Here is a 15,672-nt window from a genome sequence, read left to right on the forward strand (position 1 = left end):
TTGTAATCTATCTATGTAGGGTGGGTTTTTTTGTTTTTTTTTAACAGACTCAATAATAAAAATAGTATACAGTGGTCTCTATTCTTTATTGGACCTAAACAGAATAGAAACACAAATAAAGTGCTTTGATCATTCTTGTCATTTTTCTTATTGTTTCTGTTGCTTTTTTTGGTTGCTTTTTTTAAAAAGACTTGCTAGCTACTAAGTATGCTGTGAAAAGTTATATTAACAAACATACAAATATCACTTTTCACAACAGACTTTTTCAGCCCCGGCAAGCCCGGGGACAAATTAAGCCTTGGATAGGGAGGTAGGTACAGAGACAGCAGGGGTCGGAGTGATGGGGCACTGGGGGAGGCAGTGGGGGGCAAAGGTGATGGGGGAACGAGCTTGGGGCCAGAGCCCATCACCACACAGCCAGGGTATGGAGCCCAAAGCCCCATGCCCAGGAGACAGAGCCTGAAGCCCCGTGGCTGGAGCCTGCCACCTGAGGGCTGAAGCCCAATCCCACTGCCCCTGGGAATGTGGGGAATTCACTGGCTGCCTGTTCCTCCAGCTTGTATCTCTCCAAAGGGGGGCAGGGCCCAACCACTCCTGGTGGCCCCTGGGGAGGGGCCAATGCTTTGCGTCCGCCCCACCCCCCTAATCACTGCCCAGGAGGCTGTGGCCGTAAGAAAAGCCCCTGGTGGCCGCATTTGAGAAACACTGGTCTAAACAGAGAAGATGGACAAAGGAACAATTATCCCCCATTCATCGATGAGTCAGACTTGAATCTTCACACCAAAAAACCAGATTATCCTACCTACAACAGAATGCACATACAGACAGCAATTTAATCTATTATACATTTATATAAAACGTGCACACATACAAAAGCTCGGCATACTGTATTTATACTGTACATGTACCCAGTATACAACTGACTACATTTAAGAGTTACCTAGAAGTCATGATTTCTCTGAACATTGTTAGATACCTACTTTATCTTCTGCTTGACTTACACATCTCAGGAAAAAAGCCACAGACAAACTGTCTGCCTCTTCTGGCACTCAGAAGAGGCAGACAGTTATATAACATAGGACTGTAGCCTTCCCCTTCAAAAGATTTGGCCATGTCACAGTGCTAAACAATCTTAAAAGAAGCCACTTCAGCACACAAATCATTGTGCGTGTGTGTGACAGACTTAAAATAGCCCCCGCGATACTTGCCTGAATAAGAAAGATTCACTTCTGTTGCCAAGCAAACCAGGGTTTCAATCTGACTTCAGTGTTCCAAGCAAAGTAAATGTCACTTTTTATAAAGTTGATTCTTTTAAATAGCATCCTGAGCTGAATATATAGTACATGTTTTCCCATGAGCAATAAAGAGAGTGCCCTATATTTTGACCGTGAACAAGCTTTTCTAGGAATGCAAATTTTGCTCTCAATAGTTACACAATGGACTACAGTCTCACCAGCATTGCTCATGCTCAATTAGTCATTCTTTTATTATTATTTTTTTAACCAAAATTCACAAAAGGCCTGCAGCACTGGCTAAACAACAGGCCAATTGTCTGAGATATTAGCAAGGTTCCAAGGACAGAAAGCCAACACCCAAAGCCTAACTGAAAAGCAGCACATAATTAATAACAACAAGCAGCCCTCGGTATCACGCTTTCCTGAGTCAAACAGCCCAGAAGGTAAAAACAGAAGAATACAAGTGACATAGGCCCAAATCAAAAACATCACGTGGAAGACGACGACATCATGATCTGTATTCATGAGAGAAACAAAAGAGGAATCCGCCTAGTAACAGGCTCCAGGCTGGTGCAGGATGGCACTCAGCTGCAAAGGAAAAGCCAAAATAATATTCTTATCCAAAAGATTTTAGACGAGTACTGGGAATACACCACATTTTACCTCTGCATCATCGGTTGAAATTCAGTCCATGTCAGGAAGGATCAAAATTTCTAATGATCTGAAAGCAGATGGATAAACCCATGTGAAGTGACTTAGCTGGTCTCAGTCCAGTTCCTTCTGGATCAGTGTCTGCACTGCAAAAAACACCACCATCACTGGTCATTTTGGTTGCAGAATGATGGGCAGGGCAAATGAATCCCCACTCCCAAGAAGGAAGAGTGAGAAGAAAGATTGTTGGATGGTTAAGGTACTCTCCTAGTACTTAGGAGACCCAGGTTCAATTCCCTGCTCTGCCACAAACTTCCTGTGTGACCTCAGGCAAGTCACTCAGGCCCATATTTGTAAAGGTGTTTAAGAGTTGCTCTGCTTAGCGGTGTATGTCCCAGGTGACTTAGACACTTCGGGCCCATTTTGAAAGGTGACTTAGACACTTCGGAGCCTAGGTCTCACTGAAAGTCATTAGGATTTAGGCCCTAAAGTACAGCCCCTCAAAGTTATTTGGGTGCCTAATTCTCATTGAAATCAATGGGAGTTAGACACGTAAATGCCTTTAAGAAACTGGGCCTTAGTCTCTCTGTGCCACTGTTGCCTATGTGTAAATGGGAATAATGATCCCAACCTCACAGGGATTTTGAGGATAAATATATTAAAGATGGTAAGGTGCTCGGATATTATGATGAGGGCGGGCCAATTAATTCTCCCAGCCACCCTAATAAAGATTGAGGCACACTGTTGGGTCAGCAGGGCTGGCTCTACATTTTTTGCTGTCCCAAGCAAAAAAAAAAAAAAAACCAACAACTCTGAAAGCGCAACTGCCAAAGCAAATTAAAAAAAAAAAAAAAAAGATGGCCGAAATGCCACCCCTGAAATTGTGCCACCCCAACCACGTGTTTAGTTTACTGGTGCCTAGAGTCGGTCCTGTGTGTCAGTGTAGGGAAACCTAAGTTGGGCCTGTTTTGCACTCTGAGGTTTTCTGTTTATAGGATTTCCAATCTGGTCCCATTTCTAATCACTAAAACTTCACTTAACATTTAAAATAAAAAATAAATAAATTACATTTAAAGGGTGGAGGTTCAAAAACGTACACTGGGTATGTAACCTAAATTAGAGTCCTTGTAGGTTACGGTCAGCTCAAACAACACTGCCTGCTAAGGGATTACTCAGTTCAGCCCTCTCACACACAGTGGGCCACTGCTAAAAGATGGGGTAGAAGAGTACTTGAATTAATTGATAAACTCAACATTAACAAGTCACCGGGACCAGATGGCATTCACCCAAGAGTTCTGAAAGAACTCAAATGTGAAGTTGCGGAACTATTAACTATGGTTTGTAACTTGTCCTTTAAATCGGCTTCGGTACCCAATGACTGGAAGTTAGCTAATGTAACGCCAATATTTAAAAAGGGCTCTAGGGGTGATCCCGGCAATTACAGACCGGTAAGTCTAACGTCGGTACCGGGCAAATTAGTTGAAACAATAGTAAAGAATAAAATTGTCAGACACATAGAAAAACATAAACTCTTGAGCAATAGTCAACATGGTTTCTGTAAAGGGAAATCGTGTCTTACTAATCTATTAGAGTTCTTTGAAGGGGTCAACAAACATGTGGACAAGGGGATCCGTGGACATAGTGTACTTAGATTTCAGAAAGCCTTTGACAAGGTCCTCACCAAAGGCTCTTACGTAAATTAAGCTGTCATGGGATAAAAGGAAAGTCCTTTCATGGATTGAGAACTGGTTAAAGGACAGGGAACAAAGGGTAGGAATTAATGGTAAATTCTCAGAATGGAGAGGGATAACTAGTGGTGTTCCCCAAGGGTCAGTCCTGGGACCAATCCTATTCAATTTATTCATAAATGATCTGGAGAAAGGGGTAAACAGTGAGGTGGCAAAGTTTGCAGATGATACTAAACTACTCAAGATAGTTAAGACCAAAGCAGATTGTGAAGAACTTCAAAAAAGATCTAACAAAACTAAGTGATTGGGCAACAAAATGGCAAATGAAATTTAATGTGGATAAATGTAAAGTAATGCACGTTGGAAAAAATAACCCCAACTATACATACAACATGATGGGGGCTAATTTAGCTACAACGAGTCAGGAAAAAGATCTTGGCGTCATCGTGGATAGTTCTCTGAAGATGTCCACGCAGTGTGCAGAGGCAGTCAAAAAAGCAAACAGGATGTTAGGAATCATTAAAAAGGGGATAGAGAATAAGACTGAGAATATATTATTGCCCTTATATAAATCCATGGTACGCCCACATCTCGAATACTGTGTACAGATGTGGTCTCCTCACCTCAAAAAAGATATTCTAGCACTAGAAAAGGTTCAGAAAAGGGCAACTAAAATGATTAGGGGTTTAGAGAGGGTCCCATATGAGGAAAGATTAAAGAGGCTAGGACTCTTCAGCTTGGAAAAGAGAAGACTAAGGGGGGACATGATAGAGGTATATAAAATCATGAGTGATGTTGAGAAAGTGGATAAGGAAAAGTTATTTACTTATTCCCATAATACAAGAACTAGGGGTCACCAAATGAAATTAATAGGCAGCAGGTTTAAAACAAATAAAAGGAAGTTCTTCTTCACGCAGCGCACAGTCAACTTGTGGAAGTCCTTACCTGAGGAGGTTGTGAAGGCTAGGACTATAACAATGTTTAAAAGGGAACTGGATAAATTCATGGTGGCTAAGTCCATAAATGGCTATTAGCCAGGATGGGTAAGAATGGTGTCCCTAGCCTCTGTTCGTCAGAGGATGGAGATGGATGGCAGGAGAGAGATCACTTGATCATTGCCTGTTAGATTCACTCCCTCTGGGGCACCTGGCATTGGCCACTGTCGGTAGACAGATACTGGGCTAGATGGACCTTTGGTCTGACCCGGTACGGCCTTTCTTATGTTCTTACTGTGAAGGTCAGAAAATCTTCCAGGCCTACTCAGTGCTTTCCAAAAGGTGTAACACAGCAGAGAGCAGGACTGAACTCTGAATGAAGAAGGTTCCCCCTGAGAATAGAAAGTGGAGGTAGTATTTCAGGGTCAAGAAAACAAACAGACTATTAAAAAAAGAGAGAGAGATTGTATATGTTGCACAGTTTCTCTGAGGAGCAGGGATAGGGATGAAGCCATGGCCAAAATGCTGATGTATTCCAGCGATTCCTCAGAGAACAGTTTGTTAGGGGCCCTTACTAGTCAGCACATTAGAACAGCCCAGTGTGTGCAAGGAAAAAAAATAAGAAACTGAAACTAATTGATGATCTTAAATCTTTACCAAGTAATAATTAGGGCAACAAAACTTTCATGAACTGGATCAAGAAAAAGACCGGAAAACTTTGTACTTGTTGGTAGGACACCAAAGGAAGATAGCCCAAATAGGATGAACAGATAAAATAACTTCTAGGTACTACTGCACTACAAAGAAAGAGTTCCAGTCACGGAACAGGACCCTATTATGCTAGCCGCTGCACACACCGATTTAACAGTAAGTCTGTATACCTACCATAACTCAGTCCTTATTCTGTTGCATTCCTTTTTCTATTTTTAAACACTCGCATAAGAAAATAACTTGTACTGTCAAATATGCTGTTTATCTTTCCTTAAAAAACTAGTTACTAAGAATACCAGCAAATGACTAATCACTGACATTTGTAATTCCAGACGGATTAATTAAAAGAAAGAAGAAAAGGTATTTTTGAATACAGCATATAAATACACCCCCATTTGGAGAGTCACTGATTATCCAGTAGAAATCCTCCAACAGGATACCTAGATATTCTCTAGCAGTCGGATGTTGAGATGCAGTGTGCTCTGACTGCAGATGAAGCCTGGAACGGGGATCAGAACCCTACTTTCTAATCCCAGGTCAGCCACTGAACTGTTACATGTCCCTAGGTAAATCAACATCTACTGGAGATGTGGGTTCTCAGCATTTCTGAAAATCAGACCCCACAGTCCAGATTTCCAAGTGTTCAGCACCCACAATTAGGACCAGATTTCTAAAAAAGCCCAACTCCAATAGGTACCTAAATAAAGATTTTTTAAAAAGAGCTCAGCAGCCAGCAGCTCCCATTGTGACGCATGGGCAGGATTTCAAAAGAGTTTAGCACTTGACATACTCACCACTTCTGAAGGTGTCTAAATGGTGTTTGGAAAATCTGGTTCTGTCTCTCTCAAGCTGAGCACCCAAAAATGGAGACATCCAAAATGAGGGAACACTTTTGAAAAGGTGAGTCCCCAACCGCTCCATATATCAATTGTCACATCTATATACTGGGGATAATCTTGCAAGATTGCTCACCTAACAGTAAAGGTTATCTCCATAAATAATGGAAGTTATGTTTGCCCCACCCAGAAAAGAATTTATTCTGCTAAAGAAAATAACTACTCATCTTTCCTGAGCTGCCAATGGATTTAAACACCTAAGTAAGAAAAAAAAAAGTATTTATATAGTTCCTCTCCTCCTAAAAGAGGGAAAAATCTAAGGCCAGGGCACCTCTTCTGCTGAGTGGAGGTAACTTTTTTAGCAATGTAGCAATAGGGCAATCTGCTTTTCCTTGCTTGAGACCACTTGGAGTCATGGTCTGGAATCAGAACATATTAACCTAGAAATACATCCATCTACTGCACTGGAGTGTAGCTGTCCTATCACAACCAATGAAGAAGTTGGTTATGATCCTGCCCCCATTAGATCACCAGAAGCTATGTTGCTAATGCTGATGTTGCTAATGCTGTCCCTAGCCTGAAGGTGGGAATAGGCAACATGGGATGGAACACTTGATGATTACCTGTTCTGTTCATTCCCTCTGAAGCAACTGGCATTGGCCACTGTCAGAAGACAGGATACTGGGCTAGATGGACCTTTGGTCTGACCCAGTATGGCCATTCTTATGTAATCACATAAGTAATGGGTCACAGCTGATCAGCTGCTTGACAGCAGATATTAGCTCATAAGTGATGGCATCCAGTAGGAAACTCTACTACATTTTCCCCCCTCTCCAGAATGGCTCATCCAGCATCACACTGTTCTGGGAACATTCCCCTCCAAATTCCTGACTGGGGCTTTGGAACAACCACAAAAGAGATTGCCTGCCCCTCCCACCGTGGGGCTCCCTCCTCTGAAAATTCTTCTGAGGTTTTACACAGACCATTGCACGCTGGGCCATGACTTTCAGAGGTTAGTGAGGTGCTCTGGGGATACATCTCCAATAAAGCTTATACTTACATAGTTACTGTGGCCCAAATCCACAGAGGTATTTAGGTTCCTACCTTCCACTGAAATCAATCGGAGTGAAGAGCCTAAATACTTTTGAGGATCTGGGCCTTTGAGCTTCTGTACATTGATGTAAGGTGCTCCCAGTAACTGGGGACACAACAGCTGTCCAAGGAGCTGAGATCATTCCATCTCAATAAGGCAGTGGGACTCCTGTTTTCAGTTGTAAGGACAGCCTAAATTTCAAATCTCAGCTTACTCTGAAGAGTGACTTTGTTAAAAAGATATTGCAGAGGTTCTGGATCAAATGTGTTCAGTTTACAAGTAAAAAGATGATCTTTGGGTTTGTTTGCATTTTTTCAACCGTCAACCCAGCCAACACAACATGAGGGTTAAGCAAGGTTCTTTCTATCTTGCAGATCATCTCTAGTAAGAAGAATTCAATTACATCTGTGCAACCGCATTGGCTTTAACTAATGCACTCAACACCACCTGGGCAACCTCTATTTGTCTTCAATTGGTTTGCACAGGTGTAACTGACTAAAACATAATAAATAAGTATGTTTATGAGCCACAAGATGGAGTAGAATCCAGCTCCCTCTCTCTCAGCTGTGTTGGCTCTACAGGACTAACATGCATAAAAAGGAATGAGGATTTATTTTTCTCATCAAAGTCAACAGATGACTGAGTATACAGAGATCTGTAAAATGGTGACATTTTTACATAGTCACTTTATTGACTAGAACTGCACTTCAAATGTTATTTACTGCATCTGGGGGTGTAGATTAGAGAACCACTAGCTCTTTCGCTCCATAAGGTAGGTGGGAAGTTGGAAAGGAATGGAAAAGAATTAATGGAGTGTAAAAGACCAGAGAAAAGTAGGAGAAAGTCCCACCATGGCTAGATAACTAAAAACTATCTGCCAAAAGAAAATAGAGACAGTAGACAAATGGGGAAACAAGAACACGAAAAATTCCACTGAATTTTTTTTCTGGGTCTCGTTGCATTTTTTCAACCAACCCTTGCAGAAGTGTAGGGATAGTTATAGCGGCTAAAAACAGACCCACCCTTCATTTTAACTGTCTTACAATGCACTACTGATTATTGGGAGTGAAACTTAACTGTAATAGGATTCCTCATTTCATTTATTCCCACTTCCCCTCTCACTTCCTGTGCTCTTCCTAAACCACCTACTTCTACTTGAGATTCTCCTGTTTATGCATCCAAGCAACACTTCAGCTCTTCTGGCCAGAGTGTTGTGCTGGGAACTCATGTTCAGCTGACTATCCACCACCACCCCTCAAATCTTTTTCATGCCTCTTTATACAGCACCAGACACATTATACGCACTGAATAAACAACAGCAGCAAAGTAGGTCAAGAGAAAAAGGATCATGAAGGAGAATTAGTTCCTGTCTTTGCACAGAGGCTATAAATGAATTAGAAAAGAAGGACAGTGTTAAGAAAACAGCAGAAGTAAAAGTTATATATAATTAAAGGAGCATAGCTAACAGGACAATAATTTAAAGGGAGAAAATGATGTAAGCAACTACTTCTGTGAGCAGGACTTATAGTTGAGATGATGGAAGACAGATACCCTTATGGTATCTGACTAAACAGAAGATGGAGGGATAATGTTGACCAAAACCCAAGAGTTCTTAGTATGAATTACCATCATTGGGCAAAATATGCCCTTGACAAAAAAATGCTGAGGCGAATTGTGAGAGCAGCCAAGGACCTCCATGGTCTATAGGGCCAGGAAACAGCCACAAATTATGTAGTTTGACAATAAAATAGGTAATTCTGAAGTATAAGCAGGTTGGATAATTATTTTTTTAATTGTAAATAATCTGTAGTTAAGCAAACAGATTATTAAACAAAAAAAAGATAAGTTTCCATCTCTAAAGAAGGCAGCACGGTCAAGCAAATAGGCACCGGACTGGGAGTCAGGGACCTGCGTTCCAATCCTAGCTTTACCTCTAACTAGCTGTGTGTCCTTGCGCAAGTCATGTCATCTCTGTGTGACACTGTTTCCCCTCCCCACCCTCTGCCTATCTTGTCTATTTAGACTCCAAAGGCCACATTTTTAAAGGTTGTTCGGTGCCTCGATCAATCGCAGTCAAGCAGCTAGGCACTTCTGAAAAACTCACTAGGCACCTATCTGGCACATCTGCAAAAATATCTTTAAAACCCTAGCCCCAAGCTCTCCAGGGCAGAGATTCTCTCTCCCCGTGCTAATTATAATACAAGAACTAAAAGCAGCAAAAAGAGTCCTGTGGCGCCTTATAGACTAACAGACGTATTGGAGCTTGAGCTTTCGTGGGTGAATACCCATTTCGTCAGATGCATGTCCAATGAAGTGGGTATTCACCCACGAAAGCTCATGCTCCAATACGTCTGTTAGTCTATAAGGTCCCACAGGACTCTCTGCTGCTTTTACAGATCCAGACTAACAAAGCTACCCCTCTGATACTTGACAAGAATTAAAGAAACAGATGAGTGTCTACTGTATTTTATTTTTTAAATGGTCACACATAGCACTTTTTAAATACATAGTCCCTTGGAGACATTTATCTTTTCAATAATAGTTGCATGAACAAAGAAGTTTGCATGTATCTAACAGAAGAGAAGGTCAGAGCAGAAGGTGGAATCTTAGACTCAAGGATGTTTAGAACCTACATCAGCTAAAAGTAGAGATTACCAAAGTAGGTTGAAGATTGCTATTTTGACAGCTCCTGGAAGATTTTATTTTTTCCTCAGTCAGTGATTCCCAAACTTTTCAAAACTGTCACCTCCTTTTAGGCTACCAGTATTTTCACAATTCCTTCCCAAAATCCTCAGCCCCTGATAATGGACTTTCCCTATGATACAAATGAATTGTTAGGCTTTATAATCCATTCATTATGTTAGCAACATACACAAAAATGTACAGTTGTACAAATTAGCACCCAAATGTATTTCTGTTTCAATTAAGTGTAATAATTTATCTTTCACATATTAGCATTAATGATTATTGAGAACGGATAAGCCTGTCTGGAGTCGTTAACAGGTTCTAGACACAGCGTGAAGTTTTTCAGACACAAACGTAGCTCATTCTCAACACACAGCTACCGACTGTACTTATTTCTAATGGCACCCATCCTTGAAAATCCTGCCTCACATATATATGAGGAACCAAAAGGAAGAAGCATTCTCACAGCCTGTGAAAAAAGTGATGGATATTTGTGCTTCACTGACCACCAAAACCGGCAAAAAAAATCTTCTCTTTCAAACTGTAACTTCAATGAGTCATCACAAGGCAACTCAATCCACCAATGTGATACATCTGGCAGTAATGTGGTTTTGGTGTCAAAAATTCAGAGAGAAAGCCCCCAAAGGGATTACAAATCCATCTCCTTCCGATGTTAGCCTTGTTCTCGGGGGAAAATTCTTCAACTAGGACCTTAAATTGCTGTCCAAGCAGGTGTCCATAGGACCATAATCAAGACGAACAAGGCCCTTCACACCACTTACAGCTATTGTTTCAGCCTGTCTGCAGATTCAGGCAGGCATCTCTGCATCTGTTTATGCTCAATTCATGTTATCAAAGTTATCAACAGAACCATAACAGTAAGCAGTATAATTATTTTAAGAAAGGGAAGAAAATGGAGAATGATTGTGACTCTCCAGAGGTTACAATCCGTACTTTAAGAACCCCTGAACTAAACTATTGCTGTTAGAACTAGTTGTACTATTCATGAAATAGGGTTAGAATATTAATTGTTACCTCTTTTCCCATAATATGGTTTATTTAGTATTCAAGTGCCTCCATAACTTCACACATGCACTTTGAATCTGTTTCTTAGAACAGACTGTTGCTTGAGTATTGCATTGGACTATTGCTACTCAATGGGACAACAAACTTCATAAATCCTAACTGTGGGGTGTGTTCACATCACCTGTGTGGTTACGTAGCTTGATTTCAAAATGAACATCACTCGTTGGGGGCTTTCACTGATAAATTTTAGAAACAGTTTGTTTTAACAATGGTTAAGCCAAATTCAGTTTATTTCTGAGTTAAAGTCATCAAGTAATTCTCCAGAAGTCAAAACTTCAGATACTAGGTCATTGTAAACTACAGATTCCAGGGTCCTGAAGACATTGCATGGTGAGCTAAGACAGTGTTGGGAGCATGAGACCTAACTTTCTCAGCTGATATATACATTTCAATACAATTAAAATGACCAGGGTTCTTGAGTGAGCAATAAACCTTTCCACCTGTGCTAGGCCATCCAACATTTTGGACTGTGCCACAAAGACCTTTTATTACAACAAAATGGACTTATAGAAGAAATCAGGATTTTTTTAAAAAGGTTAAATGCAAACTATCCAGTCTTTACCGTTCAAGACAACATCCACAAAAATGAGATGTTCTGAGTTCTGGAGTTACCTTTCCTTTTGCAGCTAAGCTAACTTACATGCAGAAGTAGTAAAACAGATTGACATGAAAAGAAAGCAGAACCATCAAAATGAAAGAGCTAAGAATTTAAAGTATCACTTCTCAGAAAGCAGGGCAAAGAATAACATGAATGCTGTAGATACAGAGCTCTAGAATAAAGGAATTGGTGGAGGTTGCTAGCTGGTAGGATTCCCCAAAGCACGTGAATGCTCTTTGGTGAGAGATAGTTGAACACTTCCTCCCACTACTCCACCTCTCATTAGTTGCTAGTCTCACCCCCATCCATCTGGCACAACAACAGAACCCAGAGCTGGAGATCTATTCCAAATACCTTTTAAAAATACTGTGTGCTACCTCAGATATATATGATTTGCATTCCTTTATAATCTGCTTTCTTTGTCAGACATCTTTAATTGCTTGAGGAAATTAAGTTCTGTTATACCTGTCTGGTGTTCAGATAGGTTATTACTTTTTTTTAATACGCTGAAGAGAAACCCGTCAATATTTTACCAAAAGTAAATTTTTCAAAAGCACTTACAGGACTTAGGCTAAGTCCCATTTTCAGTAGTGACAGGCACTTAAGGGCAGATTTTTTAAAGTATTTAGGCACCTGAAGAGGCAGATAGATACTTTTGAAAATCCCATTAACTGCCTAATTCCTATAGGTGCATATCTGCATCTTCAGGTGCCTAAATAATTTTTTAAAAGTCTAGCCCTTAGGAACTTAAGAGCCTAAGTTTTCCTGAAAGCTAACGGACTTTAAGTCATCTTTGAAAATTCTACCCCAAAGCTCTATACTGTGATTGTTAAATGCAAGTTTATGAGCAAGGGGAAAATATTTTGCATTGTCTTTTAAAGCCAAAGCTAAAAACTCTATGGATAGATGGTGTTCATTTTCCATTCAACGACAAAGTCAGTTGTGCTGAGTAATGAATGGAGAAATACCAGTGCCCAAGCCAGCTGATTGACAAGTAGTGGTAAAGTGAAAGCAGACAAATTCAGTGACATATCATCATGGGAGAAGACACGGGAGAAAGACTCCTCCATAACAGAGAGAAAAAAATCACTAACTCCTTATCTGTCCTGTTGACAAAGATTTAACACCATACACTGCAAAATGGAATCAATTTTTATGGTCAAGCTCGTCATCGCCTTCTGCGTGCAACAGTTTGTTTAGTCCCATGAAGAGTTATTTCTGCATGTTACTCACTGGAGTAAAAGTTGCATGAAATGCACACATACCAGGTTCTATTAACACACCTCTACCTCGATATAATGCTGTCCTTGGGAGCCAAAAAAATCTTAACACGTTATAGGTGAAACTGCGTTATATCGAACTTGCTTTGATCCACCAGAGTGCGGAGCCCCACCCCCCTGGAGCGCTGCTTTACCGCATAATATCTGAATTCGTGTTATATCAGGGTAGAGGTGTAATCATATCACCTAGCCCTTATATAGTGCTTCTCATCAATAGATACCAAAGCATTTCACAATCTTTAATGCATTTGTCCTACAAACACCCCTGTGAGATAGGAAGTTTTACGATCCCCATTTTTAGAGATGGAGAACTGAAGCACAAGATCAGACAGGATGTCTGTGACAGAGCAAGGAACTGAACCTAGACCTCCCAAGTCCTAGGCTAGTGCCCTAACCACTAGACCATCCTTCCATTTTAAAGTACATAAAATGTCAAATACCATTGCTGACGTATCCCACACACTTCACTACAAAGAAAAAACTAACTCCCAAAAGACTACAGTATCATCCTGAAAGCACTTTCTCATGCAAGTACCTTTACTTATGTGAGCTCTAAGGTATGCACGTGTGTTTCCAGGAACACATCCTATGAACTTACAGGCATACACAACTGACCTAACTTTGCAATCAGATCTAAGAAAGCCGTATGATAAAATTATGTCAGGGTGCGGTATAAATGCATCATATCTGTCAGGTCATCTTTCACTTTTCCAGTTTTTTTAATGTCATTTAAAATGAATAATCATGCTCCTATAACCCCACAAGGTTTCATGCTTACATAGGTAAGAGTCGTGAATTTTGAATGAATTATATCTATAGTCAGAAGGTGATTATTACTATTAAATAAGAAAGCCAGATTTATAAAATTAATTATGGCACCTGCACAGTACACTCTACTCCCGACACCATCCCCATAAAAATGTAAGATTTTTTTATTTATTTTTTAGCAAGCAGGTATAGTGCAACTATAGCACATCACTACAATCACACTGTAACAACTCAACATTACTGTAGTCTAGCAGATCAAACTATGATAAGTAAGACTTAAAGAAGTAAATCACAACTGTCTCCAGGGAAGGTGTTACTGGCTAGGCCCCAATCCTACAAAATGTAAGTGCGTGTAACTTTATGCATAAGTAATTCAACTGAATTCAATGACACTACTCATGGGCATAAAATTACATATATACTCACATCTTCACAGGACTGGAGCCTTAATTAATAAATAACCCTGTGAGAGAGACAGGCAAACAGAAAATCTGTTGTTTAGTCCATAGGAAAACTATTTCCTTCCGCAACCGAATCACTAGAATTACAGGAGGGGATGGTACTACCATATATTATGCAGTAATACTTCCAATTAGAACACTCTGTTTTCAGTTGCTTATAACTTGACCAGTCTTTAATAGCTTGGGATGAAATTTTTAATGCCAGGGGTCTGACTTGGCTGAATTTTAATGAAAAATTTCAGCTAAAGCAGTTCAGCCATTGCTAAGAACAAAGCTAAGGAAAAATATATTGTTATGCTCATGTTAAAAAATTCTGGTGACCTTCGGAGCAGGGACTTGAAATTTGTATGGGGAACAGCCTTTGTGTCAGGAATGTGATTTTTGCCATCCCCGTGAAAATTCACCCAAATTTGGCTCAGAGATAAGCCTTGGGGGTGTGTGGGAAGACCACAGTTCACACATGCTTAGTAGAGACTTCTTGGATTTTAGCAGCTAAATCCCAAAGATTCCATCCACACAGGGCATGCTCCAGCCCAAGGCTGAGCAGGACTTTCCCTGCAACCGCAGCTCTGGACCATGCTAGGTCTGGTCACCTGAACTGAGAGTGGGGAGCTGTCACTCGTGAGTTTTCAGGGTACATCTACACTTCAAACTGGGGGTGTGATTCCCAGTTCAAGGAGCCATACCAACGCTAGGTTTGATTGAGCTGGCCAGTTAAATATAGACTTCAGCCATGGTAGTGCCACCAGCAGAAGGGGCAAGTCACCTAGCTTCTCCGATGGGTACATACTTGGGATGACTAGCACCACCTGCTGCTCAAGCTGCTACCATTACAGTTTATTTTTAGCATGCTAGCTCAAATCAGACTCATAGACAGACTTTAAGGCTAAGGGATCATCATCTAGTCTGACCTCCTGAAGTCTTCAAATCATGATTTAAAAGACTTCAAGTTACAAAGAATCCACCATTTACACTAGTTTAAACCTGCAAGTGACCCGTGACCCATGCTGCAGAGGAAGATGAAAAAGCCCAGGGTGTCTGCCAATCCAACCCGGGGGAAAATTCCTTCCCAACCCCACATATGGCAATCAGTTATACACTGAGCACGTGGGCAAGACCCATCAGCCAGACAACGGGGAAAGAATTTGCTGTAGTAGCTCAGAGCCCTCCCCACCTAGCATCCCATCACCAACCATTAGATTTGCTGCTAGCAGCCACACCTCAGCTACATGCCATTGTAGGCAGTCTTGTCATACCATCCTCTCCATAAACTTAACAAGCTCAGTCTTGAAACAAGTTAGGTTTTTTTGCCCCCATTGCTCCCCTTGGGAGGCTGTTCCAGAACTTCACTCCTCTGATGGTTAGAAACCTTCGTCAAATTCTCCAGACCTAGGGTGAGTATGCCTCCTTGACATGGGAAGCAAACTCCCAGCTCAAAGTGTAGACATACCCTCAATGATCAGCATGGAGAAAGCGTCTTGATTTTAATGAAGAGGGGTGAAGAGCTGGACCCATGGGAAGGGAAAGGGGAGTAGATTGGGACAGGGAGCCAAAACCTGGCACTGAGGGATGGCATGGAGGGGTGTAGAGAGAAACTGGGAGTTGGGGTGGTGGTGGGGTGATGGGGACTGGGATCCAGGAAGAG

General features: G+C 41.1%; 1 protein-coding gene across 2 annotated transcripts in view; it reads right to left on the bottom strand.

Annotated features, from left to right (window-relative positions):
* The window catches only part of MTMR2 (myotubularin related protein 2), a 73,650-nt gene that overhangs the window by 55,795 nt on the left and 2,183 nt on the right, over positions 1 to 15,672 (bottom strand). Inside the window, exon 2 of one of the 2 annotated variants that reach the window (XM_039521021.1) lies at positions 1,899 to 2,032. The exons of the other annotated variant lie outside the window; for it this stretch is intronic. Coding sequence (XP_039376955.1) covers positions 1,899 to 1,909 — 11 coding nt within the window. The 5' untranslated portion in view covers positions 1,910 to 2,032. The remainder of the gene's footprint in view (positions 1 to 1,898; positions 2,033 to 15,672) is intronic. 2 annotated transcript variants of the gene reach the window in all.

This window comes from Mauremys reevesii, linkage group 1 (assembly GCF_016161935.1).
Source record: "Mauremys reevesii isolate NIE-2019 linkage group 1, ASM1616193v1, whole genome shotgun sequence".
NCBI classification, from domain to species: domain Eukaryota; kingdom Metazoa; phylum Chordata; order Testudines; family Geoemydidae; genus Mauremys; species Mauremys reevesii.